The sequence below is a fragment of the Vidua chalybeata genome, chromosome 5 (genome assembly GCF_026979565.1).
Source record: "Vidua chalybeata isolate OUT-0048 chromosome 5, bVidCha1 merged haplotype, whole genome shotgun sequence".
In the NCBI taxonomy this organism is placed as follows: Eukaryota; Metazoa; Chordata; class Aves; order Passeriformes; family Viduidae; genus Vidua; species Vidua chalybeata.
In genome coordinates, this window is record NC_071534.1 from 69,279,214 (window position 1) to 69,306,980 (window position 27,767).

At 40.8% G+C, this 27,767-nt stretch overlaps 1 protein-coding gene across 3 annotated transcripts in view; it reads left to right on the plus strand.

Moving 5' to 3' along the window:
- Positions 1 to 27,767, plus strand: part of MKLN1 (muskelin 1) — a 93,382-nt gene that overhangs the window by 60,683 nt on the left and 4,932 nt on the right. For 2 of the 3 annotated variants that reach the window (XM_053943359.1, XM_053943360.1), the window contains exons 10-16: positions 4,980 to 5,192; positions 7,102 to 7,323; positions 8,847 to 8,976; positions 16,872 to 17,019; positions 18,002 to 18,116; positions 19,722 to 19,861; positions 22,095 to 22,197. In XM_053943359.1, coding sequence (XP_053799334.1) covers positions 4,980 to 5,192; positions 7,102 to 7,323; positions 8,847 to 8,976; positions 16,872 to 17,019; positions 18,002 to 18,116; positions 19,722 to 19,861; positions 22,095 to 22,197 — 1,071 coding nt within the window. Of the gene's footprint in view, positions 1 to 4,979; positions 5,193 to 7,101; positions 7,324 to 8,846; positions 8,977 to 16,871; positions 17,020 to 18,001; positions 18,117 to 19,721; positions 19,862 to 22,094; positions 22,198 to 22,716; positions 24,421 to 27,767 lie in introns of those variants that run through there. The other variant, XM_053943361.1, reaches the window with a different exon arrangement.

The following is a 27,767-nucleotide window of genomic DNA, read 5'->3' on the forward strand; positions in this document are numbered from 1 at the left end:
CTTTTACAGGACCAAGAACGGAGAATTAGTCAGCTGTTCTTTGTTTTTATTTCCCTGACTCTTGAACAGGATCCAGGCTTGCTCCTGAGGTTTTTCATCTGGATTGGTCTGAATAAAACAGATTTTTCTTGCAACTGAAACCCCTTTATTTGCAAAAGGTTATGATAACCAGAAGAAGCCAAGCTCCCCCGGTTTTTGTTTGGGATGGGCAGTGGAACCAGCTTCCTGGGGTCATGTTCTCATTAAAGGAGGTTCATAGGACATTTATTTAAAAACAAACCAAAAAATGAAAGCTATCATGTTTGTGCCTTAGCATTCCAGGATGCTGTTGCTAAGATGATGCCTGCTGATTCTGGCATAAATAGTTGATTTGAGCAGACCCTACCCTAAGGAGTTGAGTCCCAGTCCTTTCTCCCCTGTATAGGAACAAATCAATTATTCTAAGGAGGCGGTGTTGTCTCTCGATGCTGTTGTGTTGCTTTTTGAAAACGTTTTGTAAGTTAGTCCTTAAGTGGGATAATTGCTTTCAGCATTTGCAAGTTAAATGAAGAAAGCTCTAATTAGATTTTATAAAGTGGCTTAGCATGTTGAGAAGGCTTTTCATAAAGTATACTGTGTATTCACTTGGCATTGCACAATTGAATTTCGTGTAGCACTGACGAAACCTAAAAATCCTATTTGGCCCTGGGTGCTTAAAGGATTGAAAGCCTTCCTTAAGTGCTCCTGGCCATACAGCCTCTCTTCCTTTCCCCACAATCCCACCCTCACCAGGGCATTTATCTGTGCTGTAGAGACTGGAGGAGTTGCATCAACACCAACCTGTTTAAAGAAGAGCCTTGGAGCTGGGCATAAAGCTTGGTATTTTGTAGCACTTCCAAACAGGACCCTACACATGCTGTTTAATCTGTTTTAGCTGTTATTGTGCTGGGCTGATTGTATGGTGGGGCTGGGTGGCACGGAGCCACTTTGTTCAGGTCAGTCCTGGCTCTGTGCGGGCACTTATTGAGTCCCACACAAACCCAGCAGTGCCTGTGCTTAGTAGTTTTTGGTATTGTTTGGTGTCCTGTAGGTTAGAAATGTGATATGCTAATGCTTTCCTCTTGCCATCACAGCCTTGGCAGCAGCTGAGGCACTGGCCAAAGCAGCCTGACACACTTATTGCCATCTGAATAAGGATTTAGCCCAGTCATAAGCGCCTTTCACATGTGGTTTCTGCAGTGTGTGTGCCAGGAGCTTTCTGATGAGAATTGGAAGGAGTCCCCAGAGCCAGTGTTTGTTCAGGTCATTGGGTGCTGTTGCTGGATGTGACTTTCAGAGTCTTATAGAAGATGGGCTGTGTTTGGGAAGCAACACCTCTACTACCTCAGTCAATCAGGTCGTGAAACTTCGTCTGCAAAAATGTGGATTCCATTTGTAACAACTTAGAAGAAACCAGATCTAAAGTAAAGTACTTAATTATAAAATCACAGAATGGTTTGGGTTGGGATAGACCTTAAAGACCCTCTAGTTTCACCCCCCTGACGTGGGCAAGGACACCTTCCACTAGGCCAGGCTGCTGAGGGCCCCATCCACTGGCCTTGAACACTTCCATGAGGAGTTTTGCATGCGTTTTTTATGAGTTCAGACAGTCACAGAAGCAACTTGTCAAAACTGACTTGGTGATAAGGCCTGAATTTGAAGAAGGGCATAGAGATCTCTAGTAAGGTTCACTCAGCCTGGGACATTAATTAATGGATCACCAGCCTACATCCTGGCAGGGGGACAAAAGATTGCTCTTTTGCTCTCTAGCCATGCTTGATCTCTTCAACCTTGGGTTAGAAAGTCAACTCTGTCATGGTCAGTTTTTCTCATTCATTGCTTTTAAAGAGTCAGATTCTTTGAACACTTGTAGAATCAACAAACTTTCCTGTTTGAATTTACTGGATTGCTGTGTCCATGACAAGCCGTGGCAGAGTGTTCCTCGTGTGAACAACAGGCTGCTGTTGTAACCACACGGCTTTGGATGAACGTTCGCAGCCACCCACGGGCTCTTGATTCATCACATGTGCCTTGAAGCTTTTTACTCTTTTGTAGTGTCTTTGCAAATTGACTTTGTGTCACTCTTTGAAGTACATTTGAGCTACAAGGGCTGCCATGGTCAGGCTGAACTCAGAAGTGAACACAGATTTAGGCCTTTCCCCTTTTCTGCCTTAAATGTCAAACCAGCATGTAACACTGTTAATGGAGTTATTTACTCAGTTTGGTAAACATGTAGGCTAAGGAGGAAACTTTGGCAGGTACCTTGTGATCTTGTGAGTGGTGTGCAGGCAGAACTCCAGTTTTCTTGGAGAACAGATTTCAAATTGGATGAAGCTTCCTGTATTGCAAGAGATAATTCCTGCTATGGCAAACTCTGCAGTTTGGTAGAGCTGAAGTTCTTGCATGAACTTGAGATGATGAAGATTCTGTGTCTGTAGAGATGAAATGTTCACCTTAAGAGCTCTTTAAGAAAGCAGATACTACTGTGTGAGATGTGGCCAAGATGTAATTAAAGAAAAATGGTATTTTTCCTGAATTCTTTTCTCATTTTAAAATAGTCTTAGGAAATCTGTATGTTGCATATTTAGTGTAGCAACTGTGGTTTTGGTGCCATTGCCTTGAAACAGGTACTGAGTTGTGAAGCATCTCAGCCTTGTGTCTGTGCTCAAACAAGTTTTGGTTGATGATGTAGCTTTTCATGGAAAGGCAGCTCTGGAAATTGCTAAATAGGAGATTTACTCCTGAAAGTGCCGAAGACATTATTTGAACAAGTTTGGGAGGATTTAATTTAGTCCCTGTAGAGGTGAGAGAGTGGGGGAACGATTCTTAGGTTATCCAATTTCATTAAAAAACTGCAGTGACCTGCCAGAGGAGAGGATCAGAAAGCACAGGTGGGTCCTCACATCTCACCCACAAGGCAGCTGTGCCAAGGCAAATAGGTGCTCATTGGCAGGGGACCGGTGCCATGTCCCTCACTGTCCCAGCTTCATGGCTTGGGATGGACTTTGCACACTGGGGTGATTTATTTGTGAACCAGGGGCTGCCTTTGTGAGTGCACAGATTGGTGCTTCTCATGCAGAGGAACTTCCCTGTGTGTTTGGAACAGGGTCATTTGCAAGATACTGTTTTTATGTTTTCTAGGAAAAATGACAATTGTGTTGTTGCTTTCTGTGTCATCTTCCTTCGTGACCAAAGGCAATCAATGAGCTTTTGCTGCATTTCAGGATTTTATGCTAATATTTCACTGCTATCAGTACTTTTTTTTTTCAGAAAATAAAATTATCCTAATTACCCTGAAGTAACTAATCCTCAAAGCTGTAATCATTGCCGACATAATACTTCATATTTACAAAATATGAACAATTCAGTTCACCTCTTCACATGGTCTTTTGAGTTACTGTAAACTGTTTCCTGGAACCATTGCTTAATCAAGAAATTGAATTTTGTAACATGACTAGTAAAGGCTTTTGACAACAAAGATGTAATGCTTCCTTTCTTGTTTTATCCAATTTAGTGATGTGCATTCCATCAGTGTACTTTAAATTTCAATAGAATTTAAGTGAAAGGGTACAATTATGAAGATATTTTCATATGACAATACTTAGTAGCATGCAGAGCAACTATTTTGCTGATTATTTGGTGTGATATGGCTACTCTTCTTTAACAATAAGTCTTCAATAATGATTTTAAAGATTTGCTATATCCTTGCCTACTTGCCTAATCTTTACTTTTCAATAGGTTTTAATAGATTTTTTTATATAGAATCCCAGAATGGTTTGGGTTGGAAGAGACCTTAAAGATCATCCCATTCCAATGCCCTGCCATGGGCAGGGACACCTTCCACTATCCCAGGTTGCTCCAGGCCATTTCCAGCCTGGCCTTGGACACTTCAGGGATCCAGGGGCAGCCACAGCTTCTCTGGGCAACTTGTGCCAGGAGCTCACCACCCTCACAGGGAAGAATTTCTTCCCCATATCTAATTTAAACCTGCCCTCTGTCAGTGGGAAGCCATTCTCTGTGTCCTGACACCCAACTGTGTCAAAATAAACTACAGAATTGATCTATACTCATGATACAATGCTTTTCATCTGATATTTTGCACATAAGGCTTTGCAAACCTTGATTTCTAATGTTTTGGTGTACCGGAACATCACTCTCATGCTTCAGGAAACAGTCTATGAAGGGCCTTAAAATGAGATTTGGGAAGCAGAAAGGAAACTGCCCAGGACTGCATAATCATCATCATAATGTCATTAAATAAATTACTCCATGATTTAACTTGAGCACTCCTGGATGGATTAAGCCCATAATAATTTGACATGGGGCACTCTATTTGTTTCTCTTGAAGATCATAACTCAGAGCAGTTTTGCTTACCGTGGGAAACTTTCAGCTGGAGACTGGGAGGGCCATATCTATTTGTGAAGGACAGGGAGTGCTTTTGTTACCTTCCCAGAGCCATTACGGGATATGATTGCTTGGGGGAGTGTCTGCTTATGATCTGTTAGAAAACAGCCTATTAATAAAACAGAGACTCTTGTAATAGAGCACTTCTTAATCTTCTTCCTGTGTAGTTATTTATAGGCTGTGACATCTTAATTTGCCTCTCATGTGCTTCGACTTCTGTTATTTTAAAAGATCAAGTAGTTTTCACACGCCTCTGAGAATCACTTCTGGGAGAAACTGTCTGTTTTCTAAGGAATCTGACAAAAAGGGTTCAAATCATAAGTTTGTTGTGACAAATTCATTAAGGTTTTTGCTGGTGTCTTTCTAAAGGACAGAAGTTATGGGATGTGCACTTGTAGTTAGTTATGTATTAATCCTGTATTTGCTTACAAGCAGATTTTCCTGAATTCCCCAAGGATTTCTAGCTGCTGCTAATACTTATTTCCCCTTAGCAACCTACCTGGAGCAATATCAAATCCATTATTCTCTTCATTTTTGCGGTCCTTTGCTTTCTCAGAGCGGTCCCAGTGCCAGGTCCTGTCACAAGATGTGCATTGACATCCAGCGACGGCAGATCTACACCCTGGGGCGGTACCTGGATTCCTCCGTGAGGAACAGCAAGTCCCTGAAAAGTGACTTCTACCGCTACGACATCGACACCAACACCTGGATGTTGCTGAGCGAGGACACCGCTGCAGATGGAGGCCCCAAGCTGGTGTTTGATCATCAGGTCAGCCACACTCATCCTCCTGCTGCAAGCTCTCTGTGTATAAAAGTCAGTTTTGATCGTAGTCTCTGCGATTTCAATTTGCTGTAGCAGGTAACAGAGCAGGGATCAAGAGGGTGTGATCTGCACTCAATTAAATCCTAATAGCATTGCTGCTCAATTGCAGCCACTGGCTGCTGGTGCGCTAATCAAACCGAGTCAGAAGAATCATAAAAACCTTTGCAAACAAATGCATTTTATTAAAACACGTTTTATTAAAGCCCAAAGCACAGTTCATCTGGTTTTAATCAGTCTCCTTGAGCTGGGTTTGCAGATATGCCTGGCTTGGAGGGCCTTGGGGAGCAACTTGTAAAGCTGTGTATGGTGCCTTTGGAAGAATACTCCAAGCAAGCTGCTGGACTGAGGCCAACACAGGAGCAGGATTCTTTACAAATTGGTTACCTTTAAAAATTGTAGAATGTGCTTTCATTATAGAGCTTAAAACACTTTAGAGGAATGGCTACTAATCCTTTAAAAAGTCACATCCGTCCATGTGTTCAAATTGAAAACTTCTTTACTTATGTTGTGTACAGTGGCTTTTGTCTACTTGGACAAGGTATTTTGTTCTCGATTGATTTTTTTTTTTTTTTTTTTTTTTTTTTTTTTTTTTTTTTTTTTTTTATGAAGCATCGCCAAGAAACAGCACATCAGGACTCATTTTTAAAGCAGCCCAAGATCAGCTTTTATTGGTACTGGCTGTTTTGTAACCAAAGCTGTTGTTTGCCAGCACAATGTGCCTTTCTGCTGACACCGAAAATTAAAGATACGCCATGTCTGCAGAACAAAAGCCAATCAGTCTTTCTGTTCTATTAATAACCAGTGCCAGTCTCCCAGGTGTTGGGGAAGAGGCACAAGGAAATTGTCAGCTGGCAAGGCTACTCTGGGTACCTTGCTTGCCTCTTGAAATGATTCCTTTTTTTTCCTGTTCTGTCTCTTAGGGAAGAAAGGCCTCACTGACTTCTGTCAGTCTGCAGCTCTCCCTCTTCTCTCCCTCAGCACCTACTGCGATGGCAGTTTTTTATTTAACCTTCAGAAATGTGCTGCACTAGAAGTGTTTTGTGTAGGCTTTGCTGAGTAGCATCTCTGTCTTACTGTAATCTTGTCTGTTTGTTGGTTTGCTTTTTTTTTTTTTTCCCCTTTGGTATTTTGTAACCCTCTGCTTTGCACTTTGTCGGAAAACATCACCTGGCGTCAGGAGGTTTGGTTTGATTTGTGCTGCAGTGCTTCTTGTGTGTGCCATAACCTCAGTTTAGGTTTGGAGATTAAACATATTTCTGCTGCAGTCCCAGGAGGAATCTTTGGCTGGGTTAAGCCCCCACTTCCAGTAATGGGGATAACAGTAAATGTGTGCTGGGGGTGGAATCTCAGTAGCAAATCACAGACTGATTTTTGCATCAGTTGATTGGTGGGCAGTGAATTAGCAGTGATTTTGAATTTCTCCCTTGCACAACCATTGCCAAAGGTGATACCCTGTTAATTCTGGCTATAAGCATGTAGCTTGAAAAGATCGCCATAGACCTTTTCTGTGGAATCTATGGAAAAGAACCCTGCGAATCTTTGTGAAAGACTTTCAAGTACTTTTCCCTGAAATCAGCAGGTTTTTTAGTTGATGAAGGGTACATTTAGTATTTTCTTTTGTATATTAAATGGCATGTAGAAATTAGACTTGTGTTTTAAATTCCTTTCATGAGATTAAGACCTGACAGCCATGAAGATCTGTGTCCTTTTCTAATTTGTTGGAGGTTCGGACGATGTGCAGAGCACTGACTTAGCTTAGTAGGCATTGCTTGCAGGAGAGGGGTGTTTAATGTTAGACCTCAGAGTGTCCAGGTCTTACTGTGCCAGCTTAAAACTGCTTCCCTGCTTCTTGCAGATGTGCATGGATTCTGAAAAACACATGATCTACACCTTTGGAGGCCGAATCCTGACCTGCAATGGCAGTGTGGATGACAGCAGAGCCAGTGAGCCCCAGTTCAGCGGCTTGTTTGCTTTCGACTGCCAGTGCCAGACGTGGAAACTTCTGAGGGAGGATTCCTGCAACGCCGGACCCGAGGATATCCAGTCCCGGATAGGGCACTGCATGTTGTTCCATTCTGTAAGTATCCACACCCTACTTTGATTTATGATGTCTGACTTTAAGGAGAACATCTGGTTTTGGTTTTTCTTGCAAATTTTGAGCACTTTAATCCCCTGAGCAATGTGTTGTCTCAGTTAATTCAATGTTTGCTGACATTCTGATCCTGCTTTGGTAAGTGCAGGAGGTGCTAATTCAAGTTTCAGAGCCTTCATGACTCCAACTGAATAAAATTTCAAGTAAAAATCAAGGTGAATTTTAAAGAGTTGATTTTAATATCATAATAGTAAATAGAACCAAAGGCTGTAGTTAATTTTGACCTAAAAATGTATTCTTTTTAAGTTAGGAGAGCAATTTAGAAGCTTCTGGTTGGTAGATACTCTGTGCTGTTACTGCAAAGGGACTTAATGGGTGTGCATTGAGTTGCACAGGTCTCAGAGCCTTTGGTACTGGAGCATCCAGCTGCTCTTTGTTGTCCTGAGCAGCTGCAAACAGCTGTAAACAGCTGGGATTATGAACACTTCATCCAGAGCCTCATGGAGAAGCAGAAGGATGGGGGAGAGGTGTGTATAGCATTTTACTCTTATGTTGGGTATTAAAAACCACCTTACATTGCCTCTCCAGTTGTGTTCATCAACCACATGTCTATTTAAGAGAAGGGAACTAAAGAGAATTAAAATTAAGGTTGTGACATTTAAATATTTACTGATACCATCAACTCAAAACCCACCAATTTGAAGAAATTGCTGATTTTATTTGTCTTGCCCTTTCAAGTGAACGATGAGAATTTTTACAGTGAATACTGGGCTTTCTGAGCTTTCAATTTTATTTTTGTTTTGAGTGGTTCTTTAAAATCTGGTGGAAAAACATTGCCCCACAAAATTCTGCACAAGGATTTGAGGATCTTTCAAATAGGTGTCTGTGGTAAATGTAAGAATACTGGTTTCTGTAAGCACAGGTCATGGAAGTTTAAGTCCTTTTCTGTTTTCTCAACCATTTGAAAGAAAAATAATCCGCCTCTTACGGACTTTCCACTTGGCAGACTTGAAAGAAGCAATAAACCTGTTATTCTTGGCTTGCTCCTTGCCATTTGCCTGTACTGAATTTAGTAATGTGCTGGTACTTGGATGGTTTCTCCTACAATCTGTCTTTTGTTCCTGTTGTGTTTTTAACAGTGATTTTATGATGGACTTTAGAGATGTGCCCTGTTAATTCTTTAATAATAAACTTGAGAGATGAGCTGCTGCTTAAGTCAAAGCTGGATGAGGCAGGGCTGCATCAGTTACCTGAGCACAATGATATTAAACTTAGAAGAGACATCTCTGTTCCTCTTTGATTCATTAATGGCTGTCCCTGGAACTGTTCCAGGCCAGGTTGGATAGGACTCGGAGCAACCTGGGATAGTGGAAGGGGATGGGCTTTAATGTCCCTTCCAACCCAACCCACTTATGATTCTATAATAAATACTGCTGTTAATGATCACAGTTGACCAACATACTGTCTTGAACTTGTATAGACTCTTTTTTCCCCCCTCTCTTTTCCAGAAAAATCGCTGCTTATATGTATTTGGTGGCCAGAGATCAAAGACTTATTTGAACGACTTCTTCAGTTATGATGTGGACAGTGACCACGTGGACATTATCTCAGATGGCACGAAAAAAGATTCAGGGATGGGTAAGAGGACAACTGCATAATCATTTCATTCCCTTGGGACAAATGAGAAATATACTGTGAAAGATGAACTATTGTAAAAAGAGAAATATGGAGGTGAAAGGCCAAGTTCAACCTGTGGGATCAGGTTCACATCCTTCACTAACCCTCCACACCCAGCTAAACTCCACACTATACAGATTAAATTTATGCTGGCTCTTCTGTCCTTTCTGTCATTTGACACTCTCCATCTTGAGCACAATACAAATAATTGATGCATGAAACCACATAGCACCTCAAAAGAAAAAAAAAAAAAAACAACAGCAAAATAAGAACTAAGAATACCTCTTCTGGAAACTCTAGCGAAGACAAAAAAAAACCTGAAAAAGTTTTTAAGCCTGGAAAGAAGAAAGTTTCTGGTTTTCACTAAGTTAAAGTTTCTGGTTTTCATAAGATAAAGATAATCTGCAGGAAGGCAGGTACAGTGCTCAGAGGTAGAGAATTGGAGTACAGGGACAAAAGTTATTTTCACCAGAAAGATGATAACAAGCTGTTGTCCTGTTATATTTGTAATAAATATCAGAAAAAGAGAAAAAAAAAAAACAAAAAGGAAGAGGAGGGAGCAAGGGAGCAGAGCTTCAGTTCTGTGTGATTCGTAGCACTGGGGCTACATATCCTGTGTATAGTTCTGTATGACAGAAGTCTTTAAAAACACCCAGAAGGCCTGTAACATAACCATAAAGAACTGATTTCATGCCTTTTCTCCTCAAATGACAGAGAAAAATGTTCCTTTCTTCCCGAAAAGCCTTTCTGCATGTATAAGCACATCATTTTCCTGTTACAAATACCCTGATCTTCATCCTGCCAGTCAGAATTTGAAATTTGAGTTGCCCTGTGTACCACTATGGAACAAAAGTTATGAGTATTTCTCAAGTTTTGTATATTCAGTCCCAGTCTTCTCTTCTTCCAGTTACTAAAAACCCCAGGAAGGTAATTAATCTTGAATTTAGGCTACCCTCCTCCTTTTTGATCAGGCTTAACTTTTAGCAAGTAATTTTACTGAAACTCTAAAGTCAATTATTGGTGGTGACGAGTTATTGTTTGCTCATTAATTTAGTTATGCCAATAAGGGAGAAAAGTACCCAAGCTCTAATTCTCTGGAGTAATTTATTTACTCAAGTGCTTCCAAGAAAGAGCCAGCTCATATTGTCTCCTTTATTCAGGTGCACGTTGCCTGATGCTGCTCTGTACACACCCACGCTCCCTTTGTTGTCCTTAGCGCTTTTAAAGAATAGATTTTTTTTTCTCCAGGAAATTAGTAACATTCTGCCATTTTGATCTTTTCAAGCCACATGTCTTCATAGCCAGAAGCTTAAAAATATGTGGCTTTAAGCTGACACCTTTGTCTGCTTCAGATTTAAAGATACTGAGTTTGTCAGGACACCGAGCTCTGCTTTTCATACATGAACTTCAACGTTCAGTGAATTAAATGAGAAATGAAGTAAATTTTTAGCCCTTCTCCCTGTTCCCACAGGCCCTGAAGTGATGAATAGAAGATTTTATATTTTTTTTTTTAATAAGCAAATGACTCACTGGAAATAATTCACAAGTAGATTTTTTTTGGTTTACTGCTCTCCTGTGTGTGGAAAGTAAACAAAGAGATTTGAACGTTTCCATTGCTTTTGAAAGAAAACGCTGGGATAATTTGCATTTTAACAGGAAGAGAACAAAATGCTTATTACATTCAGACAGCAAATGTTGACAGCACTATTTTCACCCCAAAAAAGCAAGTCTTTATTGTGCTCTTGTTAGATAGTGATACACCATTTTGATCTGTCTGAACAAAGTGATTGCCTGCCTGGTCGCTGTGAAGTTTTAAGCTGTTCAGTGTGATGAGTCAAGTTGAGGATGCCTGACCTAGATGTTCCTATAAAATCCCATGATTACATTTTGTTCCTGGCTCGCATGTGGCATTCAGTTCTATTCTTAGTGGAGCTATTTTGATTTTTACCCTTTCTAAAAGAACTTAATTGTGCATTTGTTTAAATATCTCGTGGAGTAGGGAGATTTCTTTAAAAAGTAGTGAAATAATAAGGATTATCAGTAACACAAAGTTATTGCAATGCTATAAAACCATGGTTAATGATATGTTGATTTTGCTGCTCTCATCTTCTGAGATATTTCTGCTGTTCAGCATTTCTTTACTTTTGTTTGTGCCTCTGATGTTGATCCTGTGATCAGCTCCTTGGATGGCTGATGTGTTTGGGAATGATGGGTGATAAGTATCACTTAAGTAAAATACATAATTCTAACAAATTTAGACATGCAACTGTGGTGATGTGTTAGATGTGAAGGAAGACAACAGAGGTGCAAATTAGAGGTGTTTTAGTGTGCTTGAATAGAATTTGTGTTTGGAGGAGAGACAGAAATGTTTATGTTGATAGAAACACTTTTAGAGAAGTTTTATATTTTAATTGCTTTAAAAAGCACATAAACAACACTCAGGCAACAAAATCCCCCCAGCAAACAAAAATGGTGTATATCTGAAGCATACAGGTGATCTGGAGATGCCACCAGTCCCAGGTGTCCCTAAGGGCTGGACTGGGAGCTTTCCTGAGTCTCTTAGTCCCATGACTAATCGTGGGCAGTCATTTCAGCTCTGAGGGAGCTCATGGTAACATTTGTGGTTGAGGTTTCTGTGATAATCCCCTCTGGCCCTGGTGATGTGTCAGAGCTCCTGCTCAGAGGGAGAATTCCTTCTGCAAGAGGATGTGCCAAAAATCTTACATCCCTTGGCATCAAGTAACTTCCAGAGTTAAATGTGAGCAAGCCTTAAAAGTTCTTGTGGCTCATTGTAGTGGTGAAGTGGTTCTTAAGGGCAGCCTACAGATTTTAGAGCTCAGCCTTGTTTTTAAGCTACCAGGAAAGCATCCAGGGCTTTTGTTGGGCAGGTGTTCATTTCATGTACAGAACTGTGCACCTGATGGATGGTGAATTTCATGGTTAAGTACCACGGACAGAGGCGACCCAGCCCAGCCCAGGAAACAAGGCAAAGTCAGAAAAACATGAATCAAAATAGCTAGTACAGCTGGCTCAACATGGCTGGGCTCCAGCTCAGACAGGCAGCCTCAGTGTCCCATTTTCATCACCTCTTAGTGACACCTGGCATGTTGTGCCTGTGTTCAGGTAAGGTCTTGCAGTGGCCAGCACATCCCTTGCCATGGAAGCGTTTTGTTTTGTGACAAAACAAAAAGACCTTATGTGCTTTCTATCTTGTGAGGTGCTTCTCAAAACTAATCCCCAAATCCTTTCCTCTACCTGTGAAGGTGAGGAGGGGGACAGGCAGTCACCTGCAGTGCTGCTATAGCTCAGAATTCCATTCAGATTTACTGATTGATTGTTTTTTTGCAAAATCTCAGAAAGACCCGAGTGTTAGACATTGGATTGTTGCTTTGTCAATATGACAACCAAACTATTCAGATGTCTCCTTAGCTGCTCTGTGGCAGACTGCCAGATGCAGTCTCATCAGGAAGAATCCAAGAGGATAATCATTATCTTGCTGTGTCAACAGCTGGCCTGGTGCTATCATTCACCACGACTTGCTCCATTGAAGTCTGGGGGAGGTGCTGCTTCCACTTTGGAGGAACTACAAGGAGTGGTTTGGAATAATTTGCAGACCTACCACTTTTTAAAAATTAACCCACTGGGAGGTGCCAGGTTCTGGTGAGCAGCAGAATCCATGTCATGAAGTTTTCTCCCAATTTTGTAATCACAAGGCATCACAAGGAGGGAGGATACTTGCAAATCACTTGCAGTGGGACAGGCAGTCACATGTTTTGAAGGTTTCATAACTCAGGTGGCACTAAAACCCTGTCAGTGAACTTGCTTCCCTTATTTATCCTTCATGAATCCTTCAGGCATGGTCTGTAGACTATAAATTTATAGCATTGTTTGGCCATTGCTGTGTTTCAAAGTGCATTGAAAAATTTGCCATAGTATCCCCTCAAATGTAAGAGATGAGATTTTATTTCCAAAATGCTGTCCACTACTATGAGAACCACATCTGTGTAACCATCAACTTGACTTCAGGTTGCCCAGAGGGCAGGGGCTACCCCTGGATCCATGGAAATGTCCAAGGCCAGGTTGGACAGGACTTGGAGCAACCTGAGGATAGTGGAAGGTGTCCCTGCCCGTGGCAGGGGGGTTAGAATGAGATGATCTTTAAGGTCCTTTCCAACCCAAACCACCCTAGAATTCCATTAATTTAAATCTCCTGTTTTGCAAGCTTTGTCTCTGTGTAAAAGCTGTTTCCTTGCTTCGATACTGGCAGCAGCCAAGGTTCTGCTTGAAACAACTGTAGCTGTTTGCACGCACAAGCCAAAAAATACTCAGCTGGCTGAAATGATCACTGCAATCCCATAAACTCCTGTAAGCAGGGACTGTGCTAGTGGGAACGTGGCTGTTCCGTGATTAGGTGTCACTTTCGGAGAAAAGCTTTTCCCGTGTGTTGTATTTAAGTGGAAATTACACTGTACATCAGCTCCTCGGAGCTTGCTCAGGAATTATTGCTTGCTTATGGAACTGGCTGCAAACTACAGGCCTGTGTGGCTGAATATTGTATTTAAAAATTGAGGCCACAAGCTTTTAGTTTTTACTCTGTAAAAATTAATGAAAATACTAAGTTCCTGAGCAAGGTTTCAGACTTCTTATTTTCAGGTAGTTACTGCCTTTCTGCCCTAGGTTGGTTAATAAGATTAAGGGGGAAGAAAACATTCAGTAGCACTGGAAAAGCATTCACCATCTTCTAGACTTTTAGGATGGTGTTGTGTTCAGTGATTTCTCTCTACAGCTTTTCCTCTTCAATAAGAGATGTATTGCCATAGGAGCCAAGTTAATATCACGTAGCCACAGGCCAGTGTTCAAAACATCCAGGGCTAAGTCCTCAGCCTGCTTTGTCCTTGGAGCTGGCTGCCCACAGCTCACCAAAGAGGTGCCCTGAAAGGTGTGGAATGGGTAGGGATTTGCTCCAAAGCTGATTTTACATCTCTGTGAAGAAGTACAAGTGAGGGAACTTGCATGGAGCCTTTCTTACCACTTCGTTCACCCCTTGGATCTAGTACATTGCAAATAACAGATCTGGAAGTTCTCTGGTTCTCACCCCTTACTATTTGACTTTTTTCTGCCAAATCATAAAATTGAAGAAGATATATCCTAAGCAATCATGTTATAGACCCATGTTTACAGGTTCAATTTCGTTGCCCATGCACAGTTAGATTTCCTTCCCAGCGTGCATTTTGTTACCTAAATGTCACAAGTATTTTTCCAATGTTTCCAGCCTGTGTTCCTCTCTGATACTCCGGCCATTCTCATTTGAATTCTGTCCAACATTTCCTGCCAGTCTGCTGCACTTGCAGATGATGAACCTCTCTTACCCCCTAGTGGAAGTATTTCAGTCCTGAGGTTTTTATGGAGCCCTTTTGCTCTGGCAAGGATCAGACTTCTTGGAAAACATCTTTTTGATGTTTCTGTTGGGTTTAAAACATCACAGCTTTTCCTGCCCACTGTGTAGCATCTTGTCTTACTGTCTACTTATTTTCAGGGACTTGTTTATCAAATTTGTGTTACGGGGTTTTTTTTAATGACACTGCATCCAACTTTATCATTTTGTCCTCCTCTGTAAAAGACCAGATGTCAACTCTTTCTTGCCTAAGGCACTACTTAAATACAGTTTCTACCCAGTTGCTTAGATAGGTCACAGAGTTTATATAAGTTACTCCCTGTCTCTGGCCCTTAGTAAATGTGGGGATTTATATTTCTGATACTTTTCTAGGCATTCTGCATTTCAAATGGTCTCAAGAAGAGATTGATTTACAGCTGAGGGAAGCCTGAAATTACTTGACTTGAATCTTGGTTTGATTGCAGTTGCTGCAGATGAATTCTATTCTTAATATCAAGAGGAAAAAACCACCAGCGCTGAACTTTGGCAGCTTTTCCCTCCTTCATTATTTAAATAATAATTTCAGCTTCGGGAAATCGAGCATAAACGAGATACAAAATTATTTTATTTAACAACATTTCAGGAGGAGGGATGGGACTTCCATAGATAAGTTTCAGATGCTTTGACTATCAATGGTAAGAGAGCAGCTATGTTCCTCATGATTATAATAATTTTCATTTCAATGAGGTATTAGTGCTCTGAAGATTTGCACAGGGTTTTTTTTTTTTTCTAATATTCCCGGCTTGGTCTCAAATATTCAAAGCAGCAGATAGGGTTGCAAAGACATTTTCCATGTCCATTAGCATTGCTGATCAAATTTAGATGGCTCTCCTGCCAGAAATGTCTCAAGCAGGCCTTGAATTTAATCCTTTTGGGTCAGCAACTTAGTTCCTGACTATGCAAGCAAACATACTGCACGATATGTTTCAAAAATTAGCAGTTTTTAGTCTACAGTCATCTTTCTGTTCTCAATTTCCTTATGAGATGACTTTCACAGTCCTCATTTGCCTTATTTAAAAACTAAGTTCTTTGTGGTTTGCAGATAAAACAAAGTGTGTAGCCATTGTTGTGTCAGTGTTAGTCCTTTATTTTTTATTCTTTACTATCACCCATTTGCTTATAAACTGGATTAATTTTCCTTCAAAACTTTGTGGCAAAATTGGAGGTCAAACTAGACAGGTTTATGCTGATGAGGGCTCCAAAGCCTCTTCCTCCTGTAAAATTGTAAGGAAGGATTTTGTCAAAGGTAGTCTGAGTTATCTAAATATATTCCAGTTTCTGTTTAAATTTACATAAGAATTAAGCATTTAAGTTTTTTTTTAAGAAATGCTTCGGTTTTGTGGTGTTGCTAAATTCTTCAGTAGGGGCTAAAATTGTAGAGAACCAAATTCTACTCAGAATTTTTTAATTCCTTGATTGCTTTCCTGGCCTAACAAGTGAAAAGAGTGATGCGTGAGAATGAAACCAGTTACAGAATGGGCTTCCAAAATACCATTTTGTGTATTCCCCAGCGGCAGTATTAAATGATTTATTAACATAGGGCTTGTTTTCTAGGCTGTGGGGGCAATTCAGTTAATTGCAAGGAAGAATTTGCAAAATACAAGAGTTCTGAGAATATTTCATGCCAAAATCTTGACTGAAGGCCAGGAACCTTTACCAGCCTTTGTAAACTGACCCAGAAAGAGAAAGGAGACAAACAGGATCTGTAAACAAAGATCACGTGCCCTTCACAAATACATTTTGGAAGGATGGTTGCCTAGGGAAACAGGAAACAGGGAATTACACAACAAACAAAAAGGACTGCCAAACAAATTTGCTGACCTTTTTTCCAGGGAATTATGGTGAAAACTATTGGAATACGCATGATTTCACCATATTTCTAAATCTGAAGGTGTGACAGAAGAATAGTTTGGTAATTACGCCACAACTACTCAGGAAATACAAAAAGCTTCTTTGACATCTTTGTCCTGCAGGGTTGTGAGCTATAGAATTGAGAGGTCATCCTGAATTTTTTGGAGTTTCCCAGCTTTTGCAATTAGGCTTCCTGGAATCAATGCTTCCTTTTACAGATGAGATAATAACAAAATCACTCCATTCATATTTGTAAGGGTCATCTGATCATTCAGCTCTATATTAGGCAGCTAGTCCTCATTTCTGAGCTGGTCATCTCCCAGATGGCTCTGTCCGTATCTTTTCCTAGGAAACAGCAGCTCTCAGAATGGTTTGTTTTTTCTTCCAAGAGTCAGAGATAAGAAGAGAAGAAAAGAATTTTCATTGGACTTGGCTTCAGCAGGGAAGAAGTTGGCCTCTGCATGGTGATCTGCTGAATTGCAGGGGGAAGAAAACTCATTTGCCTGATGTTTGGATCCCTTTCTGCATATTCCGTTGTTTCCAGCATGTAACTTTGATTTTCTTTTCCCAGTTCCAATGACAGGTTTCACTCAAAGGGCCACCATTGATCCCGAACTGAATGAAATCCACGTCTTGTCAGGGCTCAGTAAAGACAAGGAGAAGCGGGAAGAGAACGTGAGGAATTCCTTCTGGATTTATGACATTGTGAGGAACAGCTGGTAAGTCCCAAGTTCTGACTTCCATGCTGACTTTATTTAGAAAGCAATCCTGTCTCCATAAGGCAACTCTGTAACCTCTATTAACCATGGAATTGTTGAAAATTGTGAAAGACAGCTGAGTTCCCTTTAGGCACCTCTTTTTCCCATTGTCTTTAGAGGTAATAATGGCAATAATCCAAATGAGGGAGAGAAATCATGTGAACATCTTTATTGGAACCAGGTGGAGGGGATGAGGGGAAGTGAGCAGTTAAAAAAGGCTTTTCCTGTAGGAAGGGTTCAAGGCCAGGATTCAGCATCAGTGCAGCAAATTCAGTCCAGTGTAAGTTGTTAATGCAGTGTACATGGCTCTGAGGAAACTGGTGCAAGTGAATGGTGATGAAGAAGTCTCCGTGCCAGATGGGATATTCTGAGAAAATATCTCCTGGTTTTGTACTTAGTAGCTCATTGCCACTGTTCCTTTCCAGAACTGACAGCAATTGTGTTCAAGGCCTCTTTTAAAATGGGGTCAATCACTTCAAAAGGTGTGAGTGTTGTTTTTTAAAAGTGAATTCTCAGTTATGACTTAAGTCTGCTTGGAAAACACTGACTGAAATACCACCTCTGCTATAATCTCTGGTCTGAAGCTCTACTGGGTCCAAGATATTTTCTTCCACAATAAGAAAATACTTCATGCTGACAGTTCTGTAGGCAAATAATGTAACATCTGAAGAGATCCCCAAAGCTCATGACAAATAATTTTCTAGAATTTTTTCCTGTTTGGTTGTGCTTGAGGACTATTTTCAGCCAAGATGACCTCTGATTATTGGCTGAGTTCTTTGTAGAGCTAAGAATGGGATGGGGTGGGATGGGATAAGAGAGGACAACATAAAGAGAAATAAGAAAATCTTTGGTATTTTACATCATTTGTAACTTCCAGCCTTTCAGCACCTTTTTCTGCTTCCTGTAGGTACAATTAATAATTCTTTACTGCTTTGAATTTCAGGTCTTGTGTCTATAAGAATGACCAAGCAGCAAAAGAAAATCCAGGTAAAAGCCTTCAGGAAGAGGAACCCTGCCCAAGGTTTGCCCATCAGCTGGTGTACGATGAGTTGCACAAGGTATGAAGTGATTTTTTTTTTAGTCTTTTTGCTCTGATGATGTAGCTATTTCCTTAAAGATGGTACAATAAATATACTTTCTGAATGTTTGGATTGATATGGTGAATAACTCTCATTTCCCATATTTTGAAATAAGGGGCTAAACTGCTTTTAATGTCAATATGAAATGAATATGAGATCTGTTCTCACACTTCAGAACACACGAAGCTTCATTCATTATCCTCAGGGATTTAATCTCACCTGTTGGTGAATAAATGAGAACAGATAGTTACCAAAATTTCTAGGAAAAGATGTGTTTGAGTGAGCTAATCGCAGTTAAGAATCCTCTGAACCAGATGTGCCTGACTTTGCCCCTCGTGTCAGAAGCAACTGTCATTCTTTAGCACTGTCAGCCTCCCATGGACACATTCATACTTAAATAGACTTAAAATGTGGTTTAGTGTATATGACAGCTCAGTAAACTTAGGGCTTTGTACATATTAACCAGTAAAGCACAATCCCACAGATTAGGTTCATAAATTCATTACCTCATGAATTTAAATTACTGTGACACTTTTACTGATCTTTACATGTATTTTTCTAAAAATTCTCCCTAGTCTGAAACAGTCTGAGTTAAAGAAAACATATTTTAGTCTTGCATTTTGTGGGATGTTAATCAAATTTGGGAAACTCAGCTAGCCCAAGACTTGAGGGATTTTAAGGAGGAATGGGTGCAGATTCTGTATGGAGAAATTGCATTGCTTGTTGTCTTCACTGTAATGATGATACAGTAAATAAGTAAATACTGTTCTGCCTTCTAAGTGTAAGGCATCATGAGACTGAGTAGTATTTTCTGAGTTACTCTGAAGGCTGCTAAATCACAGTTGCCCAGCTTTATCTGAGGATCTGTTTGATGTGCTTGTTTTGAAGAGTCTTATTTTTAGAAACCTCTGTTCCAATGACCTTTCTAAACTCCTCTGATATAAATAAGGAGAGCCTACAGCAGTGGGATGCAGAATACATTGTTCTGAGTGATTATTTTTAAAGCCGTGGGGAAAGGTAGTCTGTTGGACTTGTTAAACTTCAGCATTTGAAGGTCCTTTGTAGCATGTTTTAATAACAACAGTCCAGAGTCTGAAATTACCACACGATGGGAAGAAAAATGTAGTGAAGAAATAAACTGTGACACTTCCACTGTTCTGGAAATTTGCTTCTCTCTGTGTCCAGATTGTGCTGGACTGGGCTTGCTGTCACTTTACTTTGGACTTCTTTAGGACTTCCAACTCATTTTGCCAGTGCTCAAGGATTTATCATTCTCATAGGCTTTTCCTGAAGAAAAAGTTTGCATGAATTTTGGATGTTCATTTATAAATATCTCAGGTATCTGCTAAAAGGATGTTCTAACAGTACAACTCTTTCATTATCTTAAAATGTAAATTTTAGGAGAACTTTCTTCATCTCTACGGGGACAAAGTGAGGTTGATAATAAGATGGAGAAACTTGTCTAAAAGGCAGAGTTTATCCCACCAGAATAAACCTCTGCAAAGCTGCTGACATAGTAAATTGTCTTTGTTCAGTGGATTTACACAAACAATCAGTTTTTTGATCTGCCTCTCATTTCCTTAGGTTCATTACTTATTTGGAGGGAATCCTGGTAAATCCTGCTCTCCAAAGATGAGATTAGATGATTTCTGGTCTCTGAAGCTCTGTCGACCTTCAAAGGAATACCTGCTAAGACACTGCAAATACCTCATCAGAAAGCACAGGTATAGAAACTAAGGTGGTTTGCAATTTCCTTTTCCAGATGTCTCTTTTTTATTCAAGTTGCTAAGACTCAAATCTCTCACAAACCATTTTGCGAAATGTCATTTTGTTGGTTATAATGGAGCTAGATGCTCTTCAAGGTTCCTTAAACCTTCTGCACGTTTCTTGATTAGTTCTTAAAATTATTTTAATAAAAAGCAGTGGGCCAGGGCTAAACTACAAAATTAACTTGATTCATTTTGCCCATGCTATTCTAAAACTAGAAAAATCTGGTTATTGTGTGGGGAGTCATGGGGAATTTTTAGATTCCCTTTTCACTGTGCTGCTCATCAACATGTGTTTTGGTACTGTCACCTCCCAAGGAAATGGAGTATGTTTTGGAAACACTGCTTGGAGATAGTAACAGCCTGCAAGGATGCTAATGAAGTCTGGAGGCTGGATGCTTTTGCACATCTGAGACTCAACCGTAGTGAAGTCATCAGAGTTTCTCATTCAGAAACTCCTGAAAGAGCTCACTTAGGCAGAATTCAGCTACACTGCAGTGCTTCTTGCACTCTGGATGCTTCAGAGCTGCCTTGTATTTGCTATTAAGGGCAACAGCTTTTCAAAATCAAGCTTATGGTGTTGCCTTAGTCAAGAAATTGCAGCAGTGAGAGAGCCTTTTAGGACCCAGCAAATCATTTGAAGGCAGTAAATAGCTCTCCCTGCATTTTAGGGGAGAATACTTTGTTATCAGGCTCTGCCAAGAGTTACAAGGTCAGGTTAAAATACCTGATGGTATTTTATTTCTGTGGCAGCAAGCAAATTGCTGTACTCAAATCACAGCCACAGTGGCTGGGTGAGACACTGAGATTAGCACACAGTAGATGTGAATACCTACAAGAATGAATAAAGACCTTGCCCAGTTATCTGGGAGGCTTATTAAACCCAGATGTGGTGGTATAGAAATGCAGCTGTGCAGCCTCCAGAGACAGCTCTGAATTATTTGTTTCAACTTGCTTAAATTGCACTTGGAGGAAATGTTGCTGTGTGTTAAATGCCAGAAGTTTTGGGTTTATGCACCATGCTCCCATTTTTGGGGTCTGTGTGAGGGAGCCAAACCTGAGCAGCCAGGGATGGTGGAATGGATGCCTGGCTGGAGCTGAATTGCTGTGGAGTCACTGGCTGCTCTTTTACCTGCACTCCTCCAAACTCTGGGTACCAGAACAGGTACTGGTCTTGCATCCACAGCAAACCCACAGCATCAGCTGGGTCCTGTTTTTCCCATGAACTTGTTCAGTACCAGTCAGCCAGGCTGGGCAGGTGGAAAAGAGCAAGGTGGCAGTGGTTCCACTCATTTAAAGCACTTCATCTCTCTGGACCAGGGTGATATCATCTGAGAAAATCTATGGCAGTGTTTGAAACCATGTGTAGTGACCAAACTGTCAGATGCATCAGGTGACAGACAAGGTCTTTGTGCTCCCTGTGCTGCTCAATCATTGACATCTTTTGGCAGTTTCAAAATTCAGGATACACATGTCCACTGTGGTATAAATAGCCAGGTAGATGACCCAAATGAAAATGAAAAAATAACAAGATGATAAGATGACAAACAGTGTGATGCTGAACTCAGTGGGTAGGTGAGAGGAGGAAAAGGATGATTTTTAAACCTCATCCTTTCTAGGCTTATGCAACCAACTCAGTGCTGCAGAGAAGCAGCTCTGCTCACTGAGTAAAATGAGCCCAGAATCATTTCCTGAGGGCTCTGTTCATTTCTTGAAGGAATTTACAGAAGTTGCAGTTCCTGTTCATTAAAAGAAAATGAGGAAATACTGGTGGTGCACAGGATTTTTACGGAGCTGTGCTCTTTCCAAAGGTGGGATGTTAATATCCCGGGGACTGAAGTGCTTAAGGCTTAAGTCTGATCTGTGAGGTGCTACTCACATCTTACTTAATTTGTGGAAAACAAGCTGCACTCAAGATTTTATATTTATATATCAAGAAGCTTCTGTGCATATGCTTTTGAGTATTTTTAGTAAGAATGTAATACTTTACTGTTTTAACTCCCTTATACCTCAAAAAGCCCTCTTTCATGTTTCAGTCTGGCTTGAAATTCCATCAAACATGAGGCTTAGCTGCCATTAACGTGGTTTCCTTTGGAAACACTGGGTTTGTTAGATGGGTTTTGCTCCCTGTTGAGCCAGTAGTACTTAGTCCTGAAGGAAAAGGCTGTGCTCAAGTTATGTCTCTTTGCAGGTTTGAAGAGAAAGCTCAGACTGACCCTCTTAGTGCACTGAAGTACCTGCAGAATGATTTATATGTAACCGTGGATCACTCAGACCCTGAGGAGACAAAGGAGGTGAGGATCAATGAACCTTGTCCTAAAGAAATTTAGACTGCATTCTCATTGAAAGTTTTGGGCCTCTTAAACCTAGGTTTTATTCAGTTTGTAAAAGCTCAGCAGGTGCCAGACACTTTGCTGTATCACGTATTTCTCTGCACTTAAGTCACACTGTTTTGGAAACAGTCATGTAACAACTGCAGGTCCAGATAAAATAGCTTTTGTACTCCTAAGAGTGAAGACTAAGCCTTTGTTTTAATTCCAGTGTGCTGGTGTGTATTTTGGGAGCTTTAATTGAAATGTAAACTCTCTGAAATGTCACCAGTCTGTAGTTGGTTGTGCAGTAGAAAGGGAGTAGAAACTTACTCATGCTCAAGCTTCTCAATATTCAGCATCTCTTGGGGGGGGAAAGCTTTTCTAAAGATGATCAATGTTTCTGGAAGTAGTTTATACCGATACACTGCTTGCTACCCTTAAAATCTTACTTCCTTTGCCTTTTGAATATTATCCAGTAGGCATGTTCTTTATTTATTCCAGGAATTTGTTCCCATTTCCTGTTTTGATTCCAGATCTGCAGTGCGTGTCACTTTACAAGACGGATTAAAGAAATAGTGAGAAGTGTCAGATAAGGTGGTTGATTTGACTCTGGCATTATTTTCCACATGGAGTTTGGGGCAGCCAGCTGAGATGTGCCAGCATTCTGCTCCTGATGGGTAGATAAGGAAAAGTCTGGGGTTCTTGCTGTCTCCTTTCCTTAATGACTTGGGAAAGGATTCAACAGCTCCTTTTATAAAATCATGATAGGAGGAGGGACAGTTCTATTCCATGCTGAGTCCCTGGATTAAATCTCTTAATCTGTTGGCTTTAACTTGCTACTTTAGCTAAAGAAAAGATTATACAGACACTGAAAGGTCTTGGGGGAGAATATAAGAATATTCTTGTGCGTGCACAGGATGGAATTGTAGAGTTAGAATTAGGAGAAAAGCTTACTCTTACCAGGATCTTGGAAGTGATCACATTTGTCATAAATTCTAATCAGCATTTATAAACATGTGAGTCAACAAAATATTTAAGTGCTGTGACGCTCTGTTCTCTGTAAATGGTTTCTTGTTCAAATTGTTCCATATCAAGTAGTTTCACATCCTTTCTAGTCATTTCTAGCACAGGAAACACAACAGATGATCCTGCTTTTCTTAAGATAGAAAAGGAGATTTTTTTTTCCCGATATGTGCCATCTTCCCAGTGTGGTAACACTTCCAGAGTCTTTGAGGTTGGAAAAGACCTTTAAGGTCGTCAAGTGCAACCATTGCGTCAGCACGGCCAAGGCCACCACTAAGCCATGTCCCCAGGTGCCACATCTATGTGGCTTTTAAATACCTCCAGGGCTGGGGATTGTATTTCCCCAGGCAGCCTGTGCCAGAGCTGGACAACCCTTCTGGTGAATTTTTTCCTGATACCCAGTCTTAATTTGAAGCCATTTCCTCTTGTCCTGCGTTTTAACACTTGGGAGTGATCCCCCAGCTGTCCCCTCCTGTCAGGGAGTTGTGCAGAGCCAGAAGATCCCCCCTGAGCTTCCTTTTCTTCAGGCTGAGCCCCTTTCCCAGCTCCCTCAGCCTCAGACCCTTCCCCAGCTCAATTCCCCTCCCTGGACATACTCCATCCCCTCAGTGACTTTCTTGTTGTGAGGAGCCCAAAACTGAACCCAGAATTCAAAGTTTCTTCTTCCTGTTTGAGCTGTACTAACCCATACAGTACCAGCCCCCATCTTGATGCTCTCTTTTTCCCTTCTGCTCCCTCCCACTCCTATAAGATATGTCCTGTGTTCTCTGATCTCCTTTTTTCTCCATGTCACACCTGTGTGCTGGTAGCCTGTCTCTCCTCAGCCAGTTATTCCTAAGGAGATCTTGCATCTCGTGGGTGGCTGGGCCTTTTTGTTATTCCCTGAACAGCAAACATCTGTGGTGTGATGAGCAAGTGCCTCTCCTAGTTCCTGCTGCCTCCTGTCACCCACAGACCGAGGGAGCTGCTGCAGAAGCTGCATTTTGGGCACACCTGGCACAGAAAACCCTTTAATATCCTCCTTTTCCCAGCTCAGTGTTCAACTTGTCTACCTTGTAGGAATGGAGAATTTACATGCCTGCATGGTCTTCTCTGAGATTCTGGGGGAATGTAGAAGCTGTATCATACCAGTAAAAACAGAATAAAATGTTTGAAAAAAAGAATTACCCCTTTTTAGAGAGCACACTGGTGTTCTGAACGTTAATGATCCAGCAAATGAGCTTACATAGCTCAGTCCAGCTGAGTGAATATATTGTGGATTTTTTCTCTGCAGGCCTAATGTCTGATCCAAACAAAATCCAATAGCTTCTGTCTGTCCCGTCAGATCAGCACACACCATTCAGCAGAATTAAAGCTTCCATCCATTCCAGTCATCTCCAAAAATAATTTAACAGTTTCTTGGATGCTTTTTTGTTTGGGTTTTGGAGGGTTTTTTTTTTCGTTTTGTTTTGTTTGTTGTTGTTTTTTTTTTTTATTATTATTATTATTATTCATTGTGCTGGTCATAAAGCTTTAACTTCCAAAGCTTTTTTTACACTGGGACAGATCTGCCAGGGCTGTGGCACAGAGCCAGCTTCTGGGCTGGTACTGACTGGGTGCATTTCCAGTTGACGTCAATTTACCTTCCGGTTATCACATCGAGTTGGCTTTTTGCTCTGGCATTGCATCTTCAAATAGCTCCTGTGCTTTCCAAAGGACTGACGCAGGCATTTTGGATTCCATATCGAATTTCAAGCACAAGTCTGATTGTGTCTCTCAGCCCAGACACCTCCATACCCTGTCTTTATTTGATTTGTATCTCAATTAATAGCAAAGGTGACAGATGTGATTGGCTGCAGCCATTGAATGCTGTAAGGCATCTTAGAACTTTAGGTAATCCATTCCTGCCTGTGTTCCCTCTTTCCAGGGCAACTGTTAAATTTGGGAAGGACCAGGCTGGATAGATTCATCCCTAACTTCATGCAATAATTCTGGAGACTGGCCTGTATGGCTTCATGTTTTATGGATGGAGATCTGGGTGGTGTTATATACCATTACAAGCAGAATTTCCCCTTGTGGTGAGGCTTGCTTGCTTTGTAATAGAAGTAATTCCTTCTGACTTAGTTAGGCAAGTCTGTTCAGCTGTTTGCAGTTGGATGCCAAGGAAAACAAACAGACTGTTCTTGAAACTTACTTTTGCCTTAGTAACCGATTTTGTTTAAAGTAGCATGAATGATTGATAGTAGGAACATACCCCAAGATTTTCATTCTGTTGCTGTGAATTTTAGGGATGCTAAGAGGACTGTTTTTTCCCCCTTTTTTATTATTCTGAAATTAAATAGATGCTTGCAAGTAACAGGTATTGCATGGGTGCTTGGTTTAGTAGCCACAGGCTGTGTGCCAGCAACTTCTCTGCCCCCAAATGCAGATCCAGTCTTTAACTATGATTCTGCTTGACATCACTTAAACCTCCTCAGTCAGTTCAACGTTCCCAAATCAGTGGATCTTTTTAGTGGCTCTGGGTTAATAGCCCTGACACTACAGGAAAAGGAGGGTAAATTTGTAGAAAATGGGGAATTTTGCCTGTGATTTAACAGATTAAAAGTTGTATGAAAGAGTCATTTGCTGGTGTAAAATTTTCTGCTGGCATGGCTGTTCTTCTCTGTCACACACAGATGTGAATTTGGTGAAAGATTACAACAGCAGGCTTGTAAAGATAAAAGGATGGTCCAAATAAATATCAAATTGGATTTCAGATTTTGTACTTAGAGAAAAACAGGTGCTGTTAAAGCACAGAAACATCAGTAGTTCATGTACAAAAGCTAAAGATGCTCCTTGAACATTGCAGTAATCATACCCAGAGCTTTGCTGCTGTTAAATGGGCTGCAGTAGAAATCAAGATGATACAAAAAAATGTCTAGTGCTTTCCAAGTATGGGAGAGCAGGATGAGTTTGTACATGGAGATTTAACAACTGATGAAGCTTAATCCCATGATTGTTGTAAAACAGATACAAAGCAAAAGGAAAACTCACAGTATGTTTTTCTTGGAGCATGGTAGGAGAAAGAGCAAGGACCTAGAGGCCAATCTGAGGCCTGACTTGTAGACTGAGGCTGGAGGCCCCTGTTCAAGGCTGCTTCATACTTTCTATTCTTAAGACCTTGTCTTTAATAAATTTGACAGATAAAGCCAGCAGGACCCAAAAGTATTGTTTGAATCTGCATTAGACTGGTATTTCTGGGAAAATTGAAGCCCAAATGGGAAAAATAGTTCTAGGAAGGAGCTAAGAAAAGCCTGTTTCTCTTCTTTGTGTCCTGCTGTGATTCTTTGTAAAGCCTCAGAGCCTAAGTGCTGCAGGAGCAGAGGCTTTGGAGCCAAGGAACCTTTACAAAAATAGTGTTCAGCCTTCCCAATTTCAGCGACAGCTCCATCCTCAAAGGGTTTGAGCTTTTCTTTGCCTCTTTGAGCCTGTGCTGGGAGTCACCAGCCCCAGAGAACTGGTCAAAGCTGAGGAACTGGTTTATGCTGTGTTCTGAGCACTCACACACAGGCATTACAGAGGAGGAGGAGGAATTGTGTCTGATTCATACAACTGGCCATGTATCCCAAACGAGAGTTAGTCATTCCCTCTTAATCATTTTGTTTGTGCAAAGGCAGAGGTGTGCAGCAAATATATAAAAATAGACATAGTATATAACCTTCCATTAGTTACCCAGATCTGTTTATCTCCCAGGAACCCCTGCCTCCGTTCAGGAGGTTGGTTGGATCTCCGAGAGAGAAGTTAATTGTGTAACAAAGGGAGACGCTGTCTTTTGAGTGGAGGCTTAATTTGGAATGGATGAAGCCAGTGAGCCAGAGGGATTGTTAGAAGAAAATGGGTGGTGGTGTGATTAAAGCAGTTGGATGCTTCTGCCTGGATAATTGAATTCTGCTTTTGCCTTTGTAACAGAGTTGCTGTGTGATATTAAGCAAATTGTTTTTCCTAGATTGTCATTAATTGGTTGTTTCATTCTAGTGCCTGATGGGGGAGATCTGAGGTGTGATTTGCTTGAGGGCCGTGCTTTTCTGTGAATTCAGAAGCTGTTGCATAACACTACATATTTTGAAAAATCAGATACTGTTAGTTTCAAATAGACCCAAAATTAATCAGAGTTTGAAATGCCATCTGTTAGAATAACAATTAATATGATAAGAAAGTTGATGAAGAAATTAATTCCTTCTTTAGAGCAGAGCTTGAACTTTGTGAAGAAAATAGTACATTGGATATCTGCTGGGAATGGTATGTAGGAGACTTGGTATTGAGTGAGCAGTAACTGTCCCACACTTTGGGAAAAAAGTGGGGATCTTTTGGGATAACATTGTAGGGTTTGGGATTGTAATACAAATGCGGAGTGAACCAGCTTAGGTTCAGCACTGTCCTTAACTGATGTTCTTAATTCACATGCTTGACTTTTTCATCAGAAAGTGCTTTTCAAGTGTGAGCTGATACACAAATTAAATTTCAAACCAACCAAACATCAGCACTCAAGGTTAACTCAAGTGTGGTGCCAT